The sequence below is a fragment of the Ischnura elegans genome, chromosome 1 (genome assembly GCF_921293095.1).
Source record: "Ischnura elegans chromosome 1, ioIscEleg1.1, whole genome shotgun sequence".
Taxonomy (NCBI): Eukaryota; Metazoa; Arthropoda; class Insecta; order Odonata; family Coenagrionidae; genus Ischnura; species Ischnura elegans.
The window spans coordinates 149,095,470-149,119,938 of NC_060246.1; the positions used below are offsets into that span (position 1 = coordinate 149,095,470).

General features: G+C 41.4%; 1 protein-coding gene across 2 annotated transcripts in view; it reads left to right on the forward strand.

The window, feature by feature from the left end:
- LOC124172067 overlaps positions 1-24,469 on the forward strand; it is a 547,471-nt gene that overhangs the window by 414,247 nt on the left and 108,755 nt on the right. Inside the window, exon 1 of one of the 2 annotated variants that reach the window (XM_046551485.1) lies at positions 5,156-5,282. The exons of the other annotated variant lie outside the window; for it this stretch is intronic. Within the exon in view, the coding sequence (XP_046407441.1) occupies positions 5,264-5,282 (19 nt within the window). The 5' untranslated portion in view covers positions 5,156-5,263. Of the gene's footprint in view, positions 1-5,155; positions 5,283-24,469 lie in introns of those variants that run through there. 2 annotated transcript variants of the gene reach the window in all.

Below are 24,469 nucleotides of genomic sequence, written 5' to 3' on the forward strand. Positions count from 1 at the left end.
CCCGTCCGCCTCCGAGAAAATGGGAGGAAGAGATATGCACACCACCAGGGCACACTCGGGCCCATGCAGCCGCGTCCCCCTAAAGACGGATGGCCGGGGGAAACTCTGGGTCCTTTGTTTCCACTGCCAAGAACTCTCCGCCTTCTTCCCCGCACAACATGGGCGCATGGCTTCACCGCCTCCCTTCTTTCGCTTAATCTTCCTGTTCTCTCTCTCTCTCTTTGGGCAACATTCCTTCCTCTATCTCATTCTCTCCGTTCCCATTCAAACCTATTTCTCACGTCTCCTGTTCCCACGTTCACTTCGACTTTAGCTTTATCTCGTGTTCCTTAATCAAATTTTTATGGTCACTATTTTAACAGCGTACGCGAAAAAAAAAAACTTGTCTTACTGCGGTGGTAGCTAGAATAACTAGGAAATAAATTTTTAAGAATTGCTTTCTTAAACATGCTAGTAAACTTTTTTACCAAAGAACAAATCACAGTGGAGATAATTGAGGACCTGGGTAGTGGGTAAGTTAGAATGAGAGCCATCGCAGGTTTTTTACGTTTTGTATACCAATGTTTGAGATTCCTTGACACAATTTGTATGCGATACCCTAAAAGGTCATACATATGATTAAAACATTCAGCATATTTTTCAGTGGTTTCTACTTACGTATTTTTTAGAAGACATATGCCTAATAACGATTTCGTTGCAAGAAGGTTCAGTATTTAAACATGGCTCTTTCCGTTTCCTCTTATTATAACTAAAACCGATTCCCTCGTTCATTCGGCGTAGGAATTTTCTCATCCAAGAACTTCCTTTCTTCCATCTGTTATTTTACTTGGAAACTTGCAATAAAATAACAACGTTGCAATAATTTCATAGGGTTTTTTCCATGATATTAACAGTTAAGATTTGCTTTCACATCAAGTTTGAACCTTTTTCACGTGTTCCAATGCTATTAAGTAGCAGGAACAGAAGCAGCAATTGAAGGTACCGTGTATTTATCATGATTTGATTCCATATTTTAAGAAAGCTTTTTGCTTGCCTTGTGCCTTACAAATGTGTGAGGTCGTTATTATTTTGATGAAATTCGTCAGAGGAAATTTTGAACGTGAGACTTTACATTCCTGCTTCCATATCATTATCTTCATCGCACTCATCCAAAAATATTTATCTCTCCTCCCAAGTTCCCACGTGTCCCTTGGCCTTTGCATTATACCGAATTCTTGGTCCTTTGAGAAGACCCTTTTCTCCTGATTCAACCCCGTTCCGTTGCTTGGACGATGGCTTGCGTCCGACCCAATTTTCTTTCGGTGCCCGTGATATTGTAGCTAGTTACTGCCCACTCCCTTGCTAACGTCTGACCAAAAGGCAGAGATAACAAAGGGCGAGAGGGTTCTCTTCAAGGTTTTGGAGCAAGGCTGGCTTCATTAAGCCCGAGAGAGCTTTTCCTGGTCAACTACTCGCTATCATTAATCAGTTGCAATTTGAAGTCCTGTAGAATTGTGTTCAAGATCCCATTGAGCAAGAGCGGAGATTGGGCTGCCCATTGTCGAGAAGTCACTGTGTACTCGGGCGCTTGTGTCTAACAGGGTGAATTCTCGGGAATCATACCTACCTGGTGGCTTGCCCGTCGTTTATTTCTCCCTGGAACTGGCCCGTTGGGCGCAAAGGCATTTTCTTCAGCGTTTTACTGAAAAAAAGTGTTTTCTTCAATTTTCTAACAATGGGTACGTTTTCATGAATAGGTCGATGTGAAATATCTTGTTCTTTTCCCGATAACTTCAAGGATAAAAGAAGGCGAAGGAATAATTTCCGTTGCTATTCGATTTTTTTGATATTTTGCTGTAATTGGCATAGTGATTAAGGTTTCACAGTGCAGAAATTTATTTTGCAGGATGTTATTATGCTACTTTATTTCACGTCGTCTTTCGTGGCTTCATTCACAAACCGTAAGCGCATAAGTAAATGTGTACTTGTTCCTGGATTTATGTTAATGCTTTTCTAATACCTACTTTTACGATGTTATAATGGGAGATTTTTAATTTTGCGACGACTAGCTAAATTTTTTCTTCATAAACCGTGATGCTCATTTTGAACGGGCCTAATTTGGCGTCTTCTCAAAATTGCTACCATTGACTTTAAGCGCTGAGGAAAAATCAGAAGCCAATTTCTTCGATTGGAGTTAACCATAAATACATTGCCGGGAAACATTGTATACCTTTTCTTTTCCGCCTCACTCCTTCCCAGTCATCAGGTAAATTGCATTCCACGAACGGTAGTTATTTTAAAGTGTCGATTCAAGCCATGGAATCCATTATAACTACTCGGCCGTATAAAAGAATCCATCTTATTACTTCTGGGAATTCGATGAGAATTTTATCGTTTCGCTACATTTGGCAGAGCCTTTAGAACGTCAACTGAGAACCGGTTCTACCTTCCGGGGGAAATTGAATGATCCTTCTCTTGCCCTCTCCTCCTGCTTATGAGTGTGCTCGAGTTTTTTTGACATACTCTATCGTCTTTCTTTCATTTTCTGTCCCATATACTCCAGAGTTTACGTGGCTCGATGACTTTAGTGCTCCTAATATTTAGGGAATAGTAAGATTGTTATACTTCTCCGAATATGTGGCTAGCTGAAGGAGTATAAGAAATTTTCAATTGAGAATATTTTTTTCGTAGAGAATTGTCGCGAGTAGTAGTGTATTTTTACTTGTGAAGGCTCTTGTGAAATAGTTCACATAATTCCGAATAATTTGGATTTTTTTACATTTTGGTGTTTAGCTACATTTTTCATGATATCATCGTTTTTGTGCAATACTAGGCAAAAAGTGGGTTATGGAGCAATACCTTTGAAAGTAGGGCATAAACTCGCTGCTCAGGTGGTGTGTAAATGTTGAGCCATCATTTCAACTGTCAGCAATATTCTGTGCTGTGTATTTTCCATTATCTGAGGTTGAAACTCTTCTAAGAGACTTCGAGCGAGGCACTGAATTCTTAAAGAATTCATGCTAAGCATTGCGATTTGATATTAATACCTCACCACTGTAATTAAATTCAACTCTCTAGAAATAAATCCCTATACTGTATTATCATATCTTTTTATCGTGGTATCAATCAACTCTACCGTACGTAAATCGTGAACTGCGTTTAGGCAAAGTAATTTTTTGCAAAGCACGCATTAATAATCCTAGGTATCTAGGATTAAACTATTGGTCGCTTTTATTATGGCTGTATTTTATTGTGGAAGGAAATTTTAAATTTCGCGATATTTCTACGGTCAGCTCTGGTAAGAAATATATTTTTTTGTGGCTTAGGCTCCCGTTCTGCCATATTTTTACTATCCAAATTCCCCAGATCCTGTAGACGTAAATAACAGAGCTGGGCTTTCCACATCGCTCCACGGGTGCTTTTCACCTAACTCTGTCGGAATTTTGATTTACGTGAATCGTGAGCTGCATTTAGGTTAAGTTTTTGCAAATCATGCATGAATGATCTTAGATATCGAGTATTAAACGATTAGTTGCTGGTATGTTTTGATTTTACCCGCATTTTTTGTGGAATTCAAATTTCAATTCCGTGATATTCCGGTGGCCGAGAATTTCTTAGTATCAGCTCTGGCCAAAAAAATATTTTCTTTGTGGCTTAGGCTCCTGTTCTGGCGTATATTTTTATGATCCAAATTTCCTATCTCCTGCAGACGTATAAAGAACAGAGCCTGGCTTTCCACATCGCTCCACGGGTGCTTTTCATCCAACTCTGTCGGCATTTTGATAATTCTCGCGCTCCCATTCCCTCGTAATGTGATATCCGTTGTTTTTTCTCTCCCTCCTGCCAATGACGACCACCTGCCTCCACGAGGAACAGCATGCGTTCTACCGAATCCCTTCAATCTGCGGCAAACAGCTCTTCCTCCCCTTTCCTCCGTGTAATCCTTTCCATCTGTTTCCACCGCTTCGCAAGACTCCCTCGCACTGCTTCGCCCGTTTCCCCCCCTCCCGATCGCCGACAGTAAAAATGAAAACTCGCCAATAAAACACGACGACCGTTTTGCGTCCCCTCCCACCCTTCCGTGGACCTTCATATGGGCATGAGGCCTTGGACCTCTCCAGTTTTCCAGCATTTTTTTCAGTCCACAGCCGTTGGAAATGGGAGAATATGGGCCGACGGTCAGGAGCCCGCTTGTTCCTCACTGTCCTTCGTCCGCGTCTTGAAAGTTCTTTTCCAATCCTTCTCTCCCCTTCTACCGCTTGGTTATTTTTTTCTCGGTTCCCCCCACACCCTGTTGCAAGCGTCTGTAATAGAGGAGCGGGCGAAAATTTTGGTGTTCCTCGTGTAGGACCCTAAAGTCTAACCCTTGCCCTAATGCTCCCGGTTTGATGACATAATCTCCCGTGCCCATTCGGTGAGCGCGTTTCCCTTAATAATTTAATACTCACGAAGAAGCAGAACAACGTTTTGAGAAAAGCCATTTGTGAGCATCCTATTTGCTATTTATTTACATTTACCGTGATGATATCGAAGCTGGGTTTCAAATGTTGGACTCTGGTTTTGGCACTGCGTAGCGCTTTTGTGTTTATTTTCTCTTAGTTTGGCATTAGTGCTCGAAGTTGAGCGACGATCGCACCAGGCAGAAAACTTCGGAAACATTCTGCAAATACCTACTTACAGGTTCGCCTCAAGCACGTAACCGGGCGGAGTAGTCTTCTCTGGGTTGAAGCTATCGCGGGTCATTGTAGCTGTTGGTGATGATTTGTCGGCCCTGCGTACTTAATCGGTTTCCCATTGCCCATTCCCCAGGTAAAAATGAACAGCAACGGCCACGAAACTTCGGGATACAAACCGAATAAGTGCGCAAGGCACTCCCGAAAAAAACATCACCAATAGCTAGAGTCTATTCAGTAGTAGTAGACCCGCCTTTCGGTTACCAGCCTCCAGCGTCTACCGTTGGTGACTCACCCCCTCCCTCTCCCTTTCTCCTCACCGCACCCCTAAAGCCCCTTTTCCAGTTTCCCAATCCGCCCACATCTCCGTCCACTCGCACAGCCCCTGCCATACATCCCCGTCCCCTACGCTGCCCCCGTCTCTTGTCGCCGTCCCTCCTTCCTCGGCGGCTCCTCCTCGCCAGTCAGTCCCTCGCCCAACCTCGAGCGGTTCATGTGCGCGTAAACATGGAGGCGTCTCGGATTCCTCCTCGCTGGCTGGATATACCGACGATATACACCGCTCCTGTGCTTCGACTGCTTCCCGACAGCTGCGGCCGTCAGCGCCCGTTATGTCCATCAGCCGCGCATGTAAGTCTGACCGAAGCCCCGCTATTTCGACCCCCTCATCACCCCCTCCCCCACTGATCACTCCATCCCCTCTCATCTCCTAAACTTACGTGTATTCTCCGATCGCAACCCCATCCGAGAGCTCGTTCGACTGCCCCTCGCCGCCCGTTCGCTCTCCGCCTGCCCCCGATCGACCGTCACGTCGTCGAGACAAATACGATTTCTTCCTCTGCACTCCCTTTGTGTATGAGCCGAGTTTGAACGCATATTAGCATAGAAGACTTTGTTAAATTTGGATATATCTACGTCAAGCATAAAAAATTATTGATGCGTAGTTTTATTATAAATATTTATAAAAGCATAAAAAATTATTCCTAAATTTCCACCCAAACTTCATTACTTGACCCACCGGGGCACCATAGTAATGGCACATGCGCACCTACGCCTTGGTCTATCAAGTAATTAAATTTGAGTGAAATTTACTTCTGTTTTTTTTTTAATTTTTGACATGGAGCTGACTTTAATTCCGACTTCTTATTGATGTGAGCACAATTTTGTGGAACTGTTGACAAGATGAAGGAATAAAGCGCCTCGTAATTTTCCTATTTTGTTGTTTTAGTTTTATTCCTGTCCATTCTGTTATTTAATGTGGCTGCTGTGGTAATGCTGTGGCATCATTTTTCCATGTTCGAATTCCAAAGTGTTTGAATGTGCGACCTACATTTATGAAGAAAATCTCGAGGAGGCATGGATAGAGTGAATCCAGTGAGATGGGAGGGAATCGCCAGAAGTAGGAAGTAGGAGGGCGTGAAGGGCGAGGGAAAGAGGCGAGGGCATTGCAATCAAGGCTTAGGAAGGCCCTGTTGACGGTCGGAGTAATTGTGGGTTTTTCATGTCCTCAGCGTATTACGAATCGTATAGTATTTTGGTTCTTCTGAACGATGAGTCCCTTGCGAGCCAATAATTAATTTTACTTCAACTGTGACGAGGTATTTATGTTGTGATGCCTTGATTTATTCCTGGCGTTCTTGTTCATATGTGTTGCGTATTTTATAATCTTAAATTCATATATGTATCATTCCATCGCGCTAAAATTTGTTCTCTTGTTTTTCTTTGAAGGAAGTCATTGATGATTGCCATGGTATTAGTGCAATGAATTGTATCCAAAGTTTCGTGTTGCTTTGTGTATTCACGAGTATTTTTGAATGTTAGTTATAGGAGTAGGTATTATTTTTCTGGGAAAATGCTTTTTTTTTCAATACTGGCCCTACTTTTGAATCTGCACCCTAATTATTCAAATCTCTGATTTTGAGTTATCCATTCGTGTCGTACTGAAATAGAGTTCCTATTATATTGCAAGTCATTGTCTACATCCCATTCATACTGGCAACCCATTTCATTTACGTCATGAGAATGATTTTAAATTGCATTGAAATCCAATCTCCGTCTTAGACACGGAAAATCGATGAGCCCCTTTCAAATCCTCTTTTTAAATGATCTTGTCGAAATAGTAACGTAATTGGAAATGTCCGATTTATCATATTTTTCAATATCCCAGACGGATGATTCCAATCCCAAAGAGTTTTCCACGCGGCACAGTTAACAATACCCCTTAGTGGCTTTCATTCAACATGCCTATAAATAAGTGGTTGCGGGAAGAGAACTTGCAAGTAATATCGAGCAAAAGAGAGAAGCTGCTCAGGGCAAAATGTTTCACAATAACGGCTTTTCCCTAGGTGGCTAGCAATTTCCTTATTTTACAGAAATATTCCAAAGATTGATCGTTTTATATCGCATAAAGTATATATTTCTAAATAATAAAAATATGTAAAATAACTATTAAGCTCATTTTTTATAATGCGTTTAAGAAATTGATGCAATAATTTGGAAAAGTGGGTTATTCAGGCATAGATGAACAAAATTACTCAATTGGTTCCATAGGTGTCCATTGCTCCCCATTTTAGCCGCTTGACTGTGATCCCTTTATACCCTTCACATTTGAAACACAATGTTCGTAATGATCCGGCCCCTCGAAATCATCTCCCTCTCAGCCCTCGCGTCTTCTTACTTTCTCGTCCCTGTAATCTTTTTAATCTTCATTCGATATGTGCTGTGCTATTTTTCTAGAAATACTTACCAATCATTTCTTTCACTCATTTTGTGTGTAAATTATCCGTAGTTCAATGGATTTCTCCGGATATAGTTTTTAATTAGCTTTTCTAACAATTGTCAGAGGTAAACGTCTATCTATCTTTTATCTCTAACTTTTTTATAGCTCTTCAATTCTAAGAATTTATTTGTTACTCATAGTATCGTTATATTCAGTATAACATTTTCTTTTACGAGCCAAACAATTATAGCTATACCCATGAGTTGTCACCTCAAAATATCATTATGAATGACTAGTAGAATTTCATTTTAAGGAAATTTGGGTCAGATTTTCATAAATATATGCAAATTCATGGCACTATAAATGATTACAAATTAAGTGCGTAATACACTCACCAGTCAAACTTATTGAGACCGAAGTTTTTTAGTAACATTCTTGTAAAATGTTCAGTAGAATATTCTCTTGTAGAATCGTCATGTGGTTCTTGTAGAATCCACTTAAATATTGAATGTTATTCACCGCTCACAAGTTGTAGGTGTATGAGGCACTCATGGGCCTGAAGTGAAAGGGCACGATGTCCTTTGCATTTGTCTGATATGAGAAATGAATGACTTGAATGGATTAGATGCCAACCTTCCCAATGAACGTGCGAACGGTCTGTTCGCAATATTTTGGTCGACTCGGTAGAAAACCTACCCAAATACATCTATTCCCCTCACTCTCAGTCACACTTCTCCTGCCGCCCTGGATGTCTTCCCCGTACGGAGCAAGTGTCCTTCCTTCTCCGGCTCTTCGGCCCCGCACCATCAATTTTTTTACTCGCTGTCACCCGTGAAGACAATTCTTCCCGACCAACAGACGGCGGGGGTGCATTATATCTCCAGACCTTCAGATCGGTCACGGAGCTGTGGGAGCAACAATAAAGCGGCACTCGAGAAGGAAGGAAATGCCCGACCCATGGCGAATGGCCCCTTTCTCTCCCCTTCCGTCGACCTGTCGTTCAACATTTCTCACTCGGCTCAAGCCATTTATCTTATGCTAAATCAATGTTGGTGAGTTAGGAAGAGCCGTACCTCGATGTTTATGAAAAAAATTTATATGCATTTTCGCAGAATGCGGGATCGGTTGTCAAACCGTGAAGGAGGGTGGGAGAGTTGTGAACGAGTTTATCATAGTCATGGTTCCAATTCGCTGTTTCGTCAACTATTAATGGTGTTATTGGTGTATGGTAATTATGTGGCTCATTTCTTTCTTATTGATTTTACGAAAAACCTGTTTTTTCATTATCAAAATGGAAGCGATTTGTGGGAAAGGATGGTATTATTTTTTTGTACTCTGAAACACGGCTTTAAAAATTGTTGAATCTTTACTACGTAGATAGCTATTTGATACCCTCGTACTGTAATGTAGTTTATGTATTGCAATGGACACCTTTCTTATAACTAAACCAAAATCTAATGTAATCCCTGGCATCGCAAAGCACACGTTTCTTATTCACCGTGCCATACCACCTATTCGTCCAATAATTGATCTTCTCCGAGAAATAGAAACCTTTCCCTTTAAAGCTTTATGCTTTCATGTCATTAAACTTATATCGAAGACTTGATCATTCAATTTTAGCGAATGAATGGATGTGAAATTTGATGCCTCTACATTGTATAATACTCGAGCTATTGCCTGCCTCGTGTTTCCTTCGTACCAGTGTACTGTCAGTGTTCAAATAAAATTTAAAATTTTTTGCAGTCAAATTTTCTCTCCATCCCCATTTTTGTAATTTATCTTTTCGCTGAATTATAACCCATTGAGTAGTTTGACAGGAGATAGCTCGAGCCTGACAGCATTAGCTTAGCCGTTGCGGATTCTAATATATGATATAATCGACTTTGTTTCTCAATAAAGGTCATAGATTTTGCCGCAGGAAAACTTTTTCTTGAATTTATCACGAAATACATAAAGAAAATGGTGCAAGACTGTAAGAGGAGATGTTGCGAATTTTCATTTATCGGATAATATCCAGCTTTAATCAATCAAAGCTGTCAAATATTGAGCATTTCGTAAAAAAATTCTTCGATAGCTCACATAAATGTTTATATCCGCGTACATCAGATGTGCTTTATGGTGTACTAGATCGTCCCAACCTTCTAGTAATTTATTTAAAATCATTTATGAAAATTTTATTACACCAACTCCAAAATAAGGTACCATTGTTTGCCAATTAGAGTAAATGGCGAATAATTTATGCAATATTCGTTGAGTTGATAGCGTAGGTATAATTTATGTAACATTCTAAAAAATAATTTTTTCACGTGACGTTGAATGCTAGCTCACATTTTCTGGCGAGATGGTTAATTTGGCAATGAACCGGTGGAATGTGTGTTTTACTTATCAGTGAAAATGAGTTAGTTAGTATCGTTTATGATCCTGATTATATTTTCGGTTCCACGAAATCACGCCAAAAACCGTCGGATTCGGGAGGTATGTGAGGCTGGCATTTCAGTTTTCTCCTCGGCACGTCGTCACGTCGTGACGGTATCGCATGAGTTTCCGTGAGGGTGAAGACGCGCCCAGCGCAGCGGTTCAGTTTTCGGATTCACGTCGCGATGGCTCTCCGGAGAGTTTTTCCCTCTTGTTTTCCCTATCTCCCTCCAAACCAAACGGCGGCGGCTCCCCTTCCTCATTTTTTTTTCTCTGTTTTGCTCTCTCCTCCGCCGGTGATGAGCATAGAGACGGGTGGATCCCCTCACACTCCTCAAGCCGAACACCAGTGGAGCGCGAAACGTACTCGAGCACAGATATTTTAGTACTGAGAGGGTATTATAAACCTAGATACGCAACTGCAAGTGCTCACTGTCAGACGTCTTTCTTTGAAAGTGACCGAGCAAACGAGTACTCACGTAGGCACCCGAGTGCCATCTAAATATCGGTTGTATGTTGTCGGAATACTCGATATCTCTCAGATTTATTCAATTATCATCCTCAGGTCGGTAGCTAATTTATGAAATGAAAAAAAATCCAGCCGTAGACATTTTCGGGATATATCAATTATTTCATTATATTTGCATTTTCGCCATGATTGGTCTAAAAGCGTTTAGTCTATTCAGATGGCATTTGTATATTAGCGAGGGTTTTCAATTTATTTATCAAGGTTCTCGGGTGCCAATTTGTGGATATAAGCTTAGAGGACTTTATTCCCCCATTTCATTGAAAATTACCTGCAGTGGAATGAAATCGAAACTTTGCGAGAGTACCAAGCCCGAGTTCAGATGCGTAATGCAAACTTCGTAAATTCCTCATTAATTTTTGTCGAGGTCAAAAATTTTACCCACACCCCGCAGCGTGCGTTGCATAGCTCCCAAACGTTGCGGTAACGTTGTCGGGCAGCGTTGTCGTTGTGTGGGGCCGTGAGACGCACTCTTTAAAGCTTTCTCCCTTCCTTAAACCCGTTGCACGCTCGTTTTCAAATTATCCCACCGCGTCTCCTTTTTCTGGCGTTTCACCGCCCGCGATGTCCTCCTAGGTTTTAGCACCCATTTCTTTTCTTTTCCCCTTCCTCAGCCCGACAGCCAACATTAACGCAACATTCTGGCCAAGGTTATTCTCTGCATCGAATGCTGATGCACGCGCACACGCCTCTTGGGTGTTCAGCGCTATTCTCTCTTTCTTTTCTCTCTTTTTGCGTCCTTTCTCTCTCGCCCTCACGCACTCTCTCGTCGGAGTGGGCGGTGTGGGTGGATGTCCCTTCAGGAATCAGCGGCGGGGAGAAGGTCGTGCAGGAGCTTCTGAGGAAGCGAGTGGTTTGCGATGGCTAGAGTTCAAGAAAGTATGAGAATGTTTGAGAGCAGTGGCGGATGCAGGGAGCCCCCACTTGAATATCCAATTTATACTAGATAAAATGGTAGTTTTGTTCAGTTGTCGAATATAGACAGGAGAGTAGAGCCTACTACCCCTCCTTGTTCCTATCCTGGATCCTGCTGTTTGAGAGTGAGGGGGGGAGGGCTGTGAGTTGAGATAAACGTGGATATAAAGTAGAAGTCGTGAAAGAGTCATGGTGACGAATGTTATGAACGTAGCTTGGCTGATATTAAATATCTTTGTTTGTTCTAGATAGTTGCAGATTTCAGAGATCATTACAGAGAGATAATTTCAGTCAACTCTGATGCTCTCATGCCTTATAAGGTTGTAATAATTGTGAGGAATCGGTAACATTTGTCAGAATAAGAATTGTGGAAGTAAGCCGCAAAATATCATTTAGTTGGGATGAAATAAAATCGATGTGGTGATTACATGTGTGGAAATTTATTCTGAGGTTTCTTGAAATGAGCCAATCCACTGCATGAGTTCGTATTAAATCATAGGAGTCATTGGAATCCCCGCTGGGGTTGGACAGCATACAATAATTTTCTCGTAAATTACATTATAATGGGGAAAAGTAGGGTTATCGGAAATGTATATGAGACAATATAATTTACGTTATTAGTTTTACGCAACTCCTTCCGTCTTCGTTAATCTATCTATTGAACTCACTTGTATGATGTGCGGCATGATGTGGTGGATGTTATTAATTTTAGTTATGAAAGAAATGGCAATGTATCCACTGAATTATATGTTGTTGCTACAACGAAAGCGTCGTGCGAAAATAAATTCAACGGAAATTACTATCTAATCTTGGCATCACCTCAACTTTGAATTTATTGACAATATACATTGCAATTTAGAAGGATTATATTACAGTGTGGCTATTGAAATAAGCACTCGGAAATCGGACAAGCGATAAATATTTGAAAGTTGTAGGTACTGCTACCTAACTTACGGAGAATCAAGCATAATTTTATCGCATTAAGTAGAGAATCAAATTAAGGTGATGTTACTTTTACGATATAATAATGAATCGACTTTTTTGGGCGAGGTTAGGACTAGAAAGTCCCATCTTTCATCTAACCCGTCGTCATACATTAAATATTTGCAGATAAATACATTGTCAAGTTACTCATGAAATAAATTGCAGTCGAATTATAACGAAAGATACGTAGAAGTATGCTTTGAAAAACAGCAAACAAAATTTAAAGTGAACAACATTACACATACCTATTGTGAAAGGTGTGAACAAATGTGGGGGAAACCTAAGGATATTGACTTTCGTTCTTATTGGATATATCCCACTGCAGGAAAACGCTCACGCAAGAAGGGGTGGCGTTAAAAACCTTCGAAACCTTACTGAGAAAGGCTAGGTAGGTTTAATGGTGATATGTGTAATAGTCATATAAATAAATTTGCCTGAAACATTGCTTGTTAAGGGGAGTGACACGAAGCAAACAGTTGTTCTACGTATTCGGATCGTTTTCCGACCACTCGTGCTAGACCGAAGTATCACGCTCTAATGTAAGCGGTGGAGAAAGCTGTTGTGAGGCAGCGGAAGGAGCGTGTTGAGAGGGGTGAGTGAGGGTAAGCGTCGGGATAAACAGAGGTTGAGATGCGCTGTGGTATCCGGATTTAGGGTAGCGGATAGAAGGGGCAAAACATTTGTGTGGGACGTGACGACGGAGGTGCTGCGAGAGAGGCTTTTGACGCATGTTTTGCAGAAAAAATTGGGGATATGGGTAGTCCCACTTTACACGTACGCTCTCTCGCATTAAGGAAGAGACCAACACGTTAGATGAAGTTTCCGAAACTTTTATGTGGGCCATTATAATTCTGCAAGTTGGCGCCGCTATTGCGGAGAATTCGTATGATAGCGAGAGTGCTGCTTGAACATTTTGCTCCGCGTCTTAAAATCACTTTCGAAAGAATTTCCCGCTCATGTTTTGGCTGTTGTTTGGTGTGTGTGGCTGAATTTTATCCAGGATTAGGAAGTAATTGCCCAGCCGCACGCTAGTAAATCTTTTTGGAGTGCGAAGTTAATATTCAACATTGATTTTATTCGTCTTCAATTGACTCCATTACCTATTGAAAAGGTCAAGTGGCACACTGAAGTGACCAGAAACTATATTTTCTTACTGATTTTTGCGTCATAACTTAATTTAGGTATCCCATTGTAGCTGTCACGAATACCCTTATCTTCATCATAAAACATAATATATTTGGCTGGATGTTGTTTCTTAATATTTATTGAAAAATGTATAAATTTATCACTACTGAACGCTGAAGACAAGCGGAAGATTATTTATAAGAGGACTTTCGGATGCGTACTTTAGCGACAAATTGAAATGCCTTTTTTCTGTATCAAACACCGTGAACCAAAATAAGGCGCAGTGAAAAGTTGAGGACTAAAATATCAATCAATATTTTCGCTCATTTTTCGATTTTGTTTCTAGTTAAATAAGTAGACGATCCTGTTGGCGTATTTTTGAATGTCACCGTCCAACTGACTCCCTTCCCTTCCCGCAGTTCTCTCCAGCGATTTACTCGAAAACTTTCGACTTCGAATCTCATTTCCCTCTCCATCTCCTCGTGTTTCCTCCTCTTGTCATCGCATCCGTATTCGCCTCCTCCTAAACATTTTCTTTCGCCATCTTAATTTACGGCTTAAGGAGGATACAGTGACGGATCAAAGGGAAAATGCGAAAACGATAAAAGGGCCTCTATATTCTCCCACCCTTTCTCTCAGCACTCCCATCCACTGCCTTCCACCTATCCAGAATCGCTTCTCTCGGCACGTAATTAAAAAAAAATGACCAACCCCCATTGTTTACGGGTTTTTTGCCTCATCGCTTCCCGCCTGTCAGATTTTCCCTCCCACCCCCCTCCCCATTTTTACCTCCGGATCCCGCCACCTTCTGTTGAGATCCCTAAAAATATACGGCCCGCGTGATTTATTCAATTCCTCGCCACATTTATCTTCCCTTTACTTTGGCAAACTTCTTCCTCCTAACTCTATCAAGCTCGCTCCCTCCCTTGGCGACCCCTCCCCAACGCCCGTTCGTTTTTCCTTCCACCCTCTCCGCTGTCTTATATCCCACTTTCTCGTTTTCCCACCAAAACCCCTCCTGCCGGCAGGTCGGCCACGCTTCGGTAAACCCCTTTCATCCCCGTACACCACCTCCACGACCTTCTCTCTCCGTTTGCGCCAAATGAGTGCCGGCGTGAAAATTCAATGCATCTTCCGGGTTGGCGCAGTTTTCCCGTTTGCTTAAAATTTGATATTTCCTTCTATTTATTTAATCATTCGCCGCACCTACATTGTATCATGCGAAAAATCTGAAATTGTAAGAGATCGAATGATTTACGAACACTTACTGATGAAATGGAGGGCTTCCTTTATATTGGAGCCTTTTCTGAGTTCCTTTTATCACTTTAACACGCAAAGATATTATTCTATAACTGCGTTTGATTTTAAATACATTACTTTGCACAAATAAATGGATGGGTGAAGAGGTATTTGATCCATTTATAGATTATTATTTATCAAATCAGCAGATCTCATGAGCCGTCGTTCATTTTTTATTGGTGGAGATTCATTTTTATAAATTGCAATACATCGTATACATTTTCAATTTCTGTCCTAAGTCTAATGTTTATCTTTCCCAGAAAAAAAAACTGATTTTAATTTGGATATGCATTGTGTCAGCGATAACAGTCAAGCATGAAATTCTTCGAATATAACTGAAATGATAACGAAACCAATTTATGAACGGAATTATTGTTATTCATGATAGGTATTCGATGCTATAATTTCAATTTTTGTGCTCTAAGATAAGTGTTTGCTTTGTAGGAATATTTTTGCTTATTTTTATATTTAAAGAATTTTTATAGTAATTAACAAACTAATAATTCACTCTTACAATTCTTGTGTCCTGGTTTCAAGAATATTAAATAAGATAAACAATCGATTTTAGCCACTGAAGGTAAGCTAAAGAAACTTTGCGCTACAAGCAATCCATCCCGAAAGCTTTCTCAGACGGGAAGTGAGCAATAAAAACAGGAGAGTTTTCCCAGGGGCCGTTAATGCTTTCATTGCTCCACGCATTAACCAGTTCATGCTTGCAAATATTCGGTGAAGTTACTCGCCGCACTTTATTTCCTCAATGAACTGCTCAGCGAAGGGATGATGATGATACACCGCCGTTGTTTGGCGCTCTTCCGGGATTTTAACGCGACGCTACGTGTGATGTCCTTAAACATTTCATCTTACTCCCTATCTACCTTTTCTCAAACTCGTTAGTTTATTTTTGGTTCTAGTTCGAAGCTTTATTCAATCATAAATAAAAAAGGAGTCAGATGGTATGGATGGATGTGGTACAAATGGACGAAAGGATGCTTAAGGAGAGGATTACGACGGAGTAAATAAATGGAATACGAGGTAATTCGCACGCATTTGCGAAGAAATAATTTTATAGAATGGAGTAATGAAATCATGTGTGCTATTATAAGCATTATATGTAGTTGATAGCATGCAAGTTAACAATTTCATTGCTTAACCATGCACTTACATTTTTCAGTATATTCTAAGCTAAGGATGAATTTGTGCTGTCATCACGAGGCATTTCTAATTTTAGCGATGAAATTGAGGAAAAATACACTCGAAAATAAGCTCTTCAGTTTTAGAGCGAATTCTCATGCAGTTTCGTAACCAAAACTTTTCACATAATAACTGAAAATAACGGACCTTTGCCGTCGACTGCATATTTCGAGGTTTTTACATAATCGATGTAACTCAAAATAGATGATAGTATATTCAATAATGTATATTTAATTTACAAATGTAGTGTTGCTTAGAGTGTTCATACAAATTAAAGAGGATAATTACTGCTATTACTTCTCGAGCGCTACGCTTTCCTCCTAGGTAGTGTTCATCCTTAAGAATTTCATTACCATATTTCGGTAAGAGAACGAATTAAGGAATGCGCCCTTACCTATCTGTCACGGTCATGGTTTTTTAAATAGTCTGCATCGCAGAATTTAAGCCAGAATGTGCATGCTCTACCGTTGCCCAGTGTTTACTGGCTTGCTTCAAAAAATCTTTTTGGAAAGAGCGTTCCTTCTCTTGATGAATGGCCCTCACTCCGCGAATGTCAATATGCACGCTGGCGCGCGTGTTGGGGCTCGTGTTTGTTTGGCAATTTGATGACAATTGACTTCCGATGCTTCCGATAATTCTTTCCAAGAGTTTCGCGGTCTTCCGGCTCTTTTCCCTCCCCGACCGACTGCAAAGCTGGACGGCCCGAGTGGCTAAGTAATTGTTTCCTCCCTTCGAGGTAATTAGTACGCTCCGAGCTGTCGACGCGCACATCGAGTACTCCCAACTGCTCGCGTTTTGTTCCCTCATGCGCGTTCGGTTTGCGTGCATTTTTTTTCTGCGAACGTATTTCTATTTTTAATTCTTTTTTAACTCTACGGTGCTTTTTTTCCCTGAGCCCCGTGGAAATTGTCTGCACACGGGACTCCATTGAAAACTCGTCTCGTTATCCTCTACGTGATCCGTCGTCGTTCGTTCCGTGTTGAATTGTGTGCATTTCCATCCGATGCCCGGAAGAAACAGAATTGGTATAATTACAATAGCTTTTGTCCCTTAAACTCGTCTAGATGAAAGATTTTAGGGGGACTGTTATAAAGGAGGTATCGTGCCGCTTTTTTCATAGTGCTATTTAGCCAAATGTTTAAGCATTCTTTAAGTTCCAGCAAGAGTTTTTAAGCTTGAATAATCGAAAGTCGTCGAATGAATGGTCATGTCAATACTTTTAAGCATTAATTCACTGTCCTTTTGTATTATTACATCATATTCTCGATATGCGTTACGTATTTTGATTTTTATCTGCAAAGGCTTCTGATTCCACTTATTATTCTTCGGTACTTTCATTCAGTATATCTTTGCGTTCACCATTGTGTTAAATGGATCCCTCACTAGCTCTCAATATACCTACTTCTCTGTTTAGGTATTATTTTCTTGAATTTTAAATATCTTCTTCGAGTGAATTCAGCATAATAATTCATGACCAGAATATGGATATAGAGGAATAGTTTAAAATAGTTTCGGGTAACCAGAAATACTTGTTGAAGGGTGATGCACCAAAAAACATGAGGAACCTTACCTGATCCAGTCCGTGCAACGTCATAAACGGCCATTAGGTTGAAACTGCCGCGTTGGCTTCGTACATTTTCTCATCCGTTAAAACTCGATGCTTGAGCAGCTTCCTTTGCCCATATGAACGCACAAACCCGTTTCCTTGGGTAAAATTCCCATAGTCCCAGTAGCAGTTAGGTTTTGCTACGGCGGGTTACACGAATGGAATTCGTAAGTGCAGCAATTCCGTGGAATTCGGTCCCGTCTCATCCTATCTTCTCCTATCGGCTTTCGCACATTTTCTTAGGCTGAGAATGCTCTGCCATTTTACATTATTTTACGTTTCATGTGAAATAGAGTTGATTGCATTGTGTTATCAATCTACTTACTGTGTGATTTATATGGGGTAATGTTAGCCCAGTTATTGTCCGATTACAGTTCAGTTGATCGTTTTCCCTGGGGTCCTTCAAAGATTTCATTTTTCTCAATAGCTTTAAAGAAGAAGGCTTGTTAGACGCGAAAGGAGACCATGCCTTGATTTTCGCGTAGTAGAAGATAAAAAGTGATTTTAATGAAACCTTGGTATGAATTGTCATTTAGAGTCGGGAACATTATTTTTTCATATAGTTTAGTGTTAAAAGCGACAGCACGGAAGAATGTCACCCCACGTGCGATATTACCTATAGTTTTTTCCTCATTTTCTTTAATGTTCATCGTCATACTAGCCATGTCAATGCGCTCCATATACGCATGCTATGACACAGTGTATTTACTCGCAATTTAATTTATGAAGGTTTCAATGAGGAGGGTAAAAATTCAAGGGGTAACATAAGAAGTCTGGAATGTGCAGTAGTCCCGTTGGAAACAGGAGATGTTAGGACGGTGGGGAAACAGGCGCTGCCGCGTGGCCACTTCGTCAAGACTCCATTGCTCTGTGGCCCCCCGTGGCAAAAATTCATTTGCAAGGGGTAGTAGCCGTGTTAGCTGCTGGCTCTTGAAAAAGTTAACAGCGCGTAATTATGAATCGGATCGCCTTCACTCCCGTCGGCGTTCTCGCCGCGTTGTCGGCTCGGCCGCGGATGAATGACCCTAGGAGCGCGAACGGCCGCGTCGTCTAAGTCCAGAGGGGAGCTGATTTGCGAAGACGAGCTTTCGTCTTCATCTAAGAGGTACCGCGCAGGCCACCACCAGGGTGTGTGCCACGGGGTGATTCCACGCCAGGCATGCAGCACTCATCTTTAACCCTTAATTGTATGATTTTCTACATACGTGCCAAAAAAATTTTTCTTTATAAAATATTTCGAGAAACGCTTCAATTGCTATATTTTAATAACTTTTTCCCTTGGCGCCCCTACCTATCCTACTTAACCATATCACTCGGGTAAATCCTCTTATTCGTTTCTCATGCGTGGAGCTGACTTCCTTCAGCATAATTAGAAGCTGATCACCTTTGGTGCGTACTGACTGCTTCGAGATCCACAAAGTATAACGACGGGGCATATCATACATTGATACGGGGCCTGATACACCATGCGTTAGAGAGGAAAAATTGTTCCTCTAAGAAATAACCGGCAATGCAAAAATCTCAAGCCTTTTGATACTCTCAATTAATAACTTCAAAACAAATGGGGCGAGGTGTTCCAGTGAAGCCACGCGGAATATGTGACAACGCGCCTTTGGCTTAATTTTCAGTGAATTGCCTCCCTTACTTCTCGAAGCCAACGATGAATTTTCATGGAATGCTCGGTCCCTCCTCGAGTGCTTCGTGCCTCAGGTATTGCACTCCTTTCGTCGGATGATACATAAATCCATGGTTTACTTCGCCCCTTTCGTTAAGAGCAGGCTAATTCCGACGCCGAGTTTCTCTCCATCCTTCGTTCCCTAACTTTTCATCATTTCGCAAGTGATCTCAGGTGTCTGTCGTCTCCTACTAATACCGTACTAAACCAAAAAATTATTAGGATTTGTTAACTCGTAGTTTTCCCTGGCATTCTGGGTTCGTGGATCTCTTCATCTTCCGGGTTTTCTCCGCGTTGGTTGTCAGAGATTGTCGACTGTTCCGCCGGGATTCTATCAGGCGTATTCAGCTCGAACATCCACGAATCAAAATTAGGATACTGACACCGAGTAAAAAATATATATTTTATTTAGGTCATAACATTACCCAATTTTCTGCATTAGTACAGGTGTTATTTTCTCCTAGTTACGAAGTTTTAATGCTGGCCTCAGCTTTCGGTTTCTGCTTATCCGCGTCTAGCACACTGTTTATTGTATTTGCCTAGAGGACGCATCCGAGGCATTGGAGAGAAGGCAAGGCCTTACAATCGGACGCGTTGCACCTCCACTTCCTGTGCGCCGCAGTTTGGCAACGTGGCCTCAGACTCTCGCTCTCATCTTATTTGCAATCTGCAGAGGAGGAGAAAGAGAGGGATTGTGGAGGAGCGATGACTCGACTCCGTCCCCGCCTTCGAAATTGCCCTCGGTCTCGGCCGGAAGGACGGAGTTCTTAGCCCTTCCACTTCTCTGGGCGTCGGCTGATCCAGCATCACATTCAAGACACCCATGAACATAGATGAAATTACTCGGCTTGAAGTGATACATAAGCCGCATCTTAGTTAAACGTTTTGCATCAACTGTATGAGATATGAAAGAGAATTCATGAAGTTTTATGTCGAAATGTTTCATCCTCTTGCCCTGGCCACAGAGTATCTTTCCCTTGAGCGAAATCACGCGTACGGTATCGGTCACAGTTCACATTTTTGTAAACGAAGGACTATATTTTTTTCCGTTGTCACCTCATATTTACATATGCATGTAACCACATGTTTGCAGAGAGAAAGTACGATAGGTACAAAGTACCACAATATTTAATTCAGAATAACTTGAAATTAATTCACTATAGCCCAGGGAATCATTCACGTCATTATCCAAGTCTTTAGGTGTGGAACTGGTGTCGCTTTTCAGTAAAAGCAATTATTATTTAAGAAATAATAGCAATAATATCAGTAATGAAAACTAAATAATCATTTTATAAAAAGATTAGCCTAATTAACTTCAAGTAGCCAAACCATTGTGTTGATCGTACATTCTTTGTCATTTATCGGTTTTGAGATGAAGTAATTATAAATATCTCTAGTTTTAATCATTGTGGTGCCTTTTCCACTAATTTGAGTATCTTAAGCTGATAACTAAATGTCTATAGTCCTCATGAACATTTTGAATCAAGGGAAAAGAGAATTGAGTATTCGGGACAAGAAATATTATTTTTGTATGAAATCTCTGGGTAATCTGTTTGATCAAATCAAAAATAATAATCTGATATCGTCACACACATGTTCTCCTCTATTGGATGGAATACGTGGAATATCCACCCAATAGCACAACCACTTTATCGTGCTTCAAATAACGCCGGGGCGAGCTGTGGTAGATAGTTCCGATGGACGCTGAAGTTCCGCTCGTCGGACGCAGGTGAGGTGGAAGATTCGGACAGGCCGGGCGGGCGTTTAAAGAGGGTGTCAGTCGACGCGGTTAAATCGGGGGTGTGGTGTAAGGGTGGGGGGAGGCATCACGTGGTGTTGGGACTGCAGGGAAGGGAGTTTTAGAACATTGAAGAGGGCAATAGTTGTTGGGGAGGATGGTTTGCAAAGAGGGAGGAGGGTTAGTTGGTGAGAGAGAGAGAGATCGGAATGGTCGTGCCCTTCCGGCGAAATCGCGCGGCGGAATGCCTGGATTTATTGCCTTTATCTCGCTTATTTCGAGAGAGAGGGAGAGAGGTTGGTGGTGGTGGGGTTGGAAGAAGATCGACTGGCTCGGAGGGTGTATGGGAATGAGAACTGAACCTATTTTCGCATCCATTTGGAATGCACGCTCATATATACACCCACACACACGCACAGAAACGGGTCTATCTATCTTTCAACCCTCACGGAATTATCTCGTTATTCTCTCCCCTTCCCCTCGCGTGGTAATCTACCCATCACACGCCTCCCACCCCTTCATCATGAAGGTTGGTTTGTTTGGGGTTCAAAGTGAGGGAAGGGCATGAACTTCCCAATCCTCCTGTTTCCGGGTCGGTATGTATGTTTCACTATTTCGAAAACCTTCCGCGTTGAAGTTCGTCGCCGGTGTGAAGGTTGTGATATTCCGTGCCGTGAATCGAGGGGGTGGGACTCGGAAACGATTTCAATCGATTTTAGGCGTGATGATGAAGTGGAAGTTCGAGGTATTGAAACAAAAGGTAGTTGCACTTTGCCGCAATTATTTTATGCGTACGACGCGTTTCGGCTCACAGAGCCATCATGTATCAATCGTGTACCAGATGGTGGCTCTTTGAGCCGAAACCCATAGTATGCATTAAATACTTGTGGAAAATGGAACTACCTTTTAATTCAATGACTAAGGAATAGTTCATTACGTCGCGTTTCGTGTATATTGAGAGTGTGTGCGAAATAAAAGTTTTTGATCGAAAAAAATTCGCTCGGTACCGGTGATGATTTGAGTTCGTGAGTCATTCAACCTGATTTAAGCCTCGTCCCTTGCCTCCTCTTCCTTCTCCACGTGAATTTTTCTCTCTCCGGTCGTGAAAAGAACTACTCACCGTGCTCACTTTGTTGAATATGCAAATGATTTCCGATCCGCGTGCACTCCGAACAAAGATGCAGATGCGAAGGAGTAGTGTTTATTTTTTTTAGGCGTCATTCTCTCTCTTGCTGGGGTCTCATGTCAGTGTCGTGGTGTAGGAGGCGCGATCGAATATAATGGCTCGGGAATACATGAGCATCATAAAAAAGAGTATTATATTCACGCACATTTCCATTGTGTTCCTCTCACCCATTGACTGCCGTGAAGCAACGCGAGACACACTGTTCGACGCAGTCGGATTTTTTTAAAACTGCGTTTCGCTGAATTCCGCGAACATGCGTAGCTGGAGGAAAACGAGCATATTTTTATGCGCCAGGAATGAGATATTCGCGGTGAACAAATATTCATGCGATTTGACCGGTGTTGCGACTTGAATATCCTAATATCCGGTGTGGCGTCCTAAAGCAGTCGACGTCGAAAGCGCTTTTACTCCGGAGGAAATAAACTTCGTGGAGCTTCCTTGTTTAAATTAATGGATTATTGTGCTATTTAGAATTATAAATTCTTAAGTTTTCATCAAGTCTCCGTCAATGAATACAAACAACGTAGTGCCAGCATCGAAAGAAGACGAACAGAGTTAAAAACTGTATACTTTGTGGTAAAATGAGCAATCCCTTCAAACGAAAATCTGGGTGCAAACGGAAAAAAAATGACTTGCAGTTACATGGTTAAGAAACGCAGAATTTTATGTGGGAAAAGATGCTGAGGTATTAGAATCAATAGAGGCAAACATATTGCTGCAGTCTGTAACAAGAATTTAAAGAGGGGTATTGATAGCTCTTGGCTTGATTTTAATTTGAAAATTAATTATCCTTCAGCTTCTGATTCCTGGTTTTATTTCCTTTCTTTGATTGGGGTTTTATAGATGCATTTAAGTTTACTAGACTATGTACCTGCTATTGCTGCTTTGAAGATGTTGACTTTTCCCTTGCTTTTCTAATGTAATGAGGCTATGATGAAGTATAGGATAATTTAGATATATCATATTGAAGTCGTGCGTTGGAAGACTCGGTTAGGATTTTCGCACCCGTCAACTATGGTTTGCCACTTCTGAGTACCTACTCTCACATATCGTTGAATACTTGGTCATTTTTTATCGGAAGTAATTTTATGTATTTAAGTTTACTCGCACGATATTCCTGATTGTTCAGCAATCAGCTATCCACCAAGTCTTCTGGGTTTCATTAGGATTGATATGAAGAAATAAATCACCTCATACTTCCCAAAACGATAAAAGATATATTTAGGGTGAAAACTGTTGGACAGTTCACACAATGTCTTTCAACTGAACCTCATTCAAAATGGTAAGTATACACTACTCCTCACTTGAATAGTCAAAACTCTGATGAGGAGTGACCTCAGGTTTTATTTGCCAACCCATTTATTTTACGAAGCTGCTACCTATAATTGAAGGTCCAATTTTATAAAAAACCTTTACCAAGTAAACGTATTTTCTGCTTCTATTCCGCATTTTACTTTTATAGTTTTTTTAACCGTGATCCCATGCACCCCGATGTGTATTTGGAGCAAGTGAAGAGCGTATGAGGGTAGATTCTCAAGTATAGTGGTAGGCCATTGTCCTCATAGTGACCTTCATCCAAACATGCTGGTGCGGACGCGACGTGTTTCGTTATGCCCTAACTTTATTCCGTTTTATTTTACCTCTTGACCGTAGGCGTGCGCCTCTTTTACCACCGAAACAGCCTCCTTTATTCGTTATTTTCGCTTTACAAGCAATAAATCTGATTAATTGAATGCTTTGTGCAACTTTGCCATTGATACCTTAATGAGAGAATGGCACTCAATTACGCTAATGGCTGGAAAACGAGGGGTATGGTGTTGGACAAGTGAATTCCCGGCTCAAGAAGACCATTCCTTGTCGCAGTCAGTCAGACAGATGGAAAAGAGAAGTCATTCCCCGAAATCCCCGCGAGCCAAGTAAGCCAACCCTTCCCTCCCTCCCCCTGCCTTGCTCATCCCAATTCCCTTTCCCTCAACCTTCCAGGGCCCCCGCTCATATTTAAATTCTCTTTGAAATAAGGTTGCATTAAGCCAGAGAGCCCCTTGGGCAGCCTATCTAGGGAGCTTTAGCATGCATAATTCAGCCCACCTTTGTTTATTCTTTTTTGAAATTCGATTTGGAACTTTCGGCACTTACGGTGATATTCAGGTACTCTCCCCTCTTCCCATCCCCATCTACCCCTCTTCACGTTCCTTTGGTTTCACCATCGCCATATACCAGCAAAAAATAATAGTGCAGTGAAATGGCAATGTCTTCCCCTTGGTTCAAGCAAGTTCCGGTGTATTTACCATGGAAACGATGGAAACCAACGACCACCCCCAGCGTGTAATGCTTCTTTTCGATGTTTTCATAATGACTACTTCCTACGTATCGCATTCCTCTTACATAAATTGGAGGTACTTAATCTATTGATAAATAATTGTGAATTTGTCTATAAT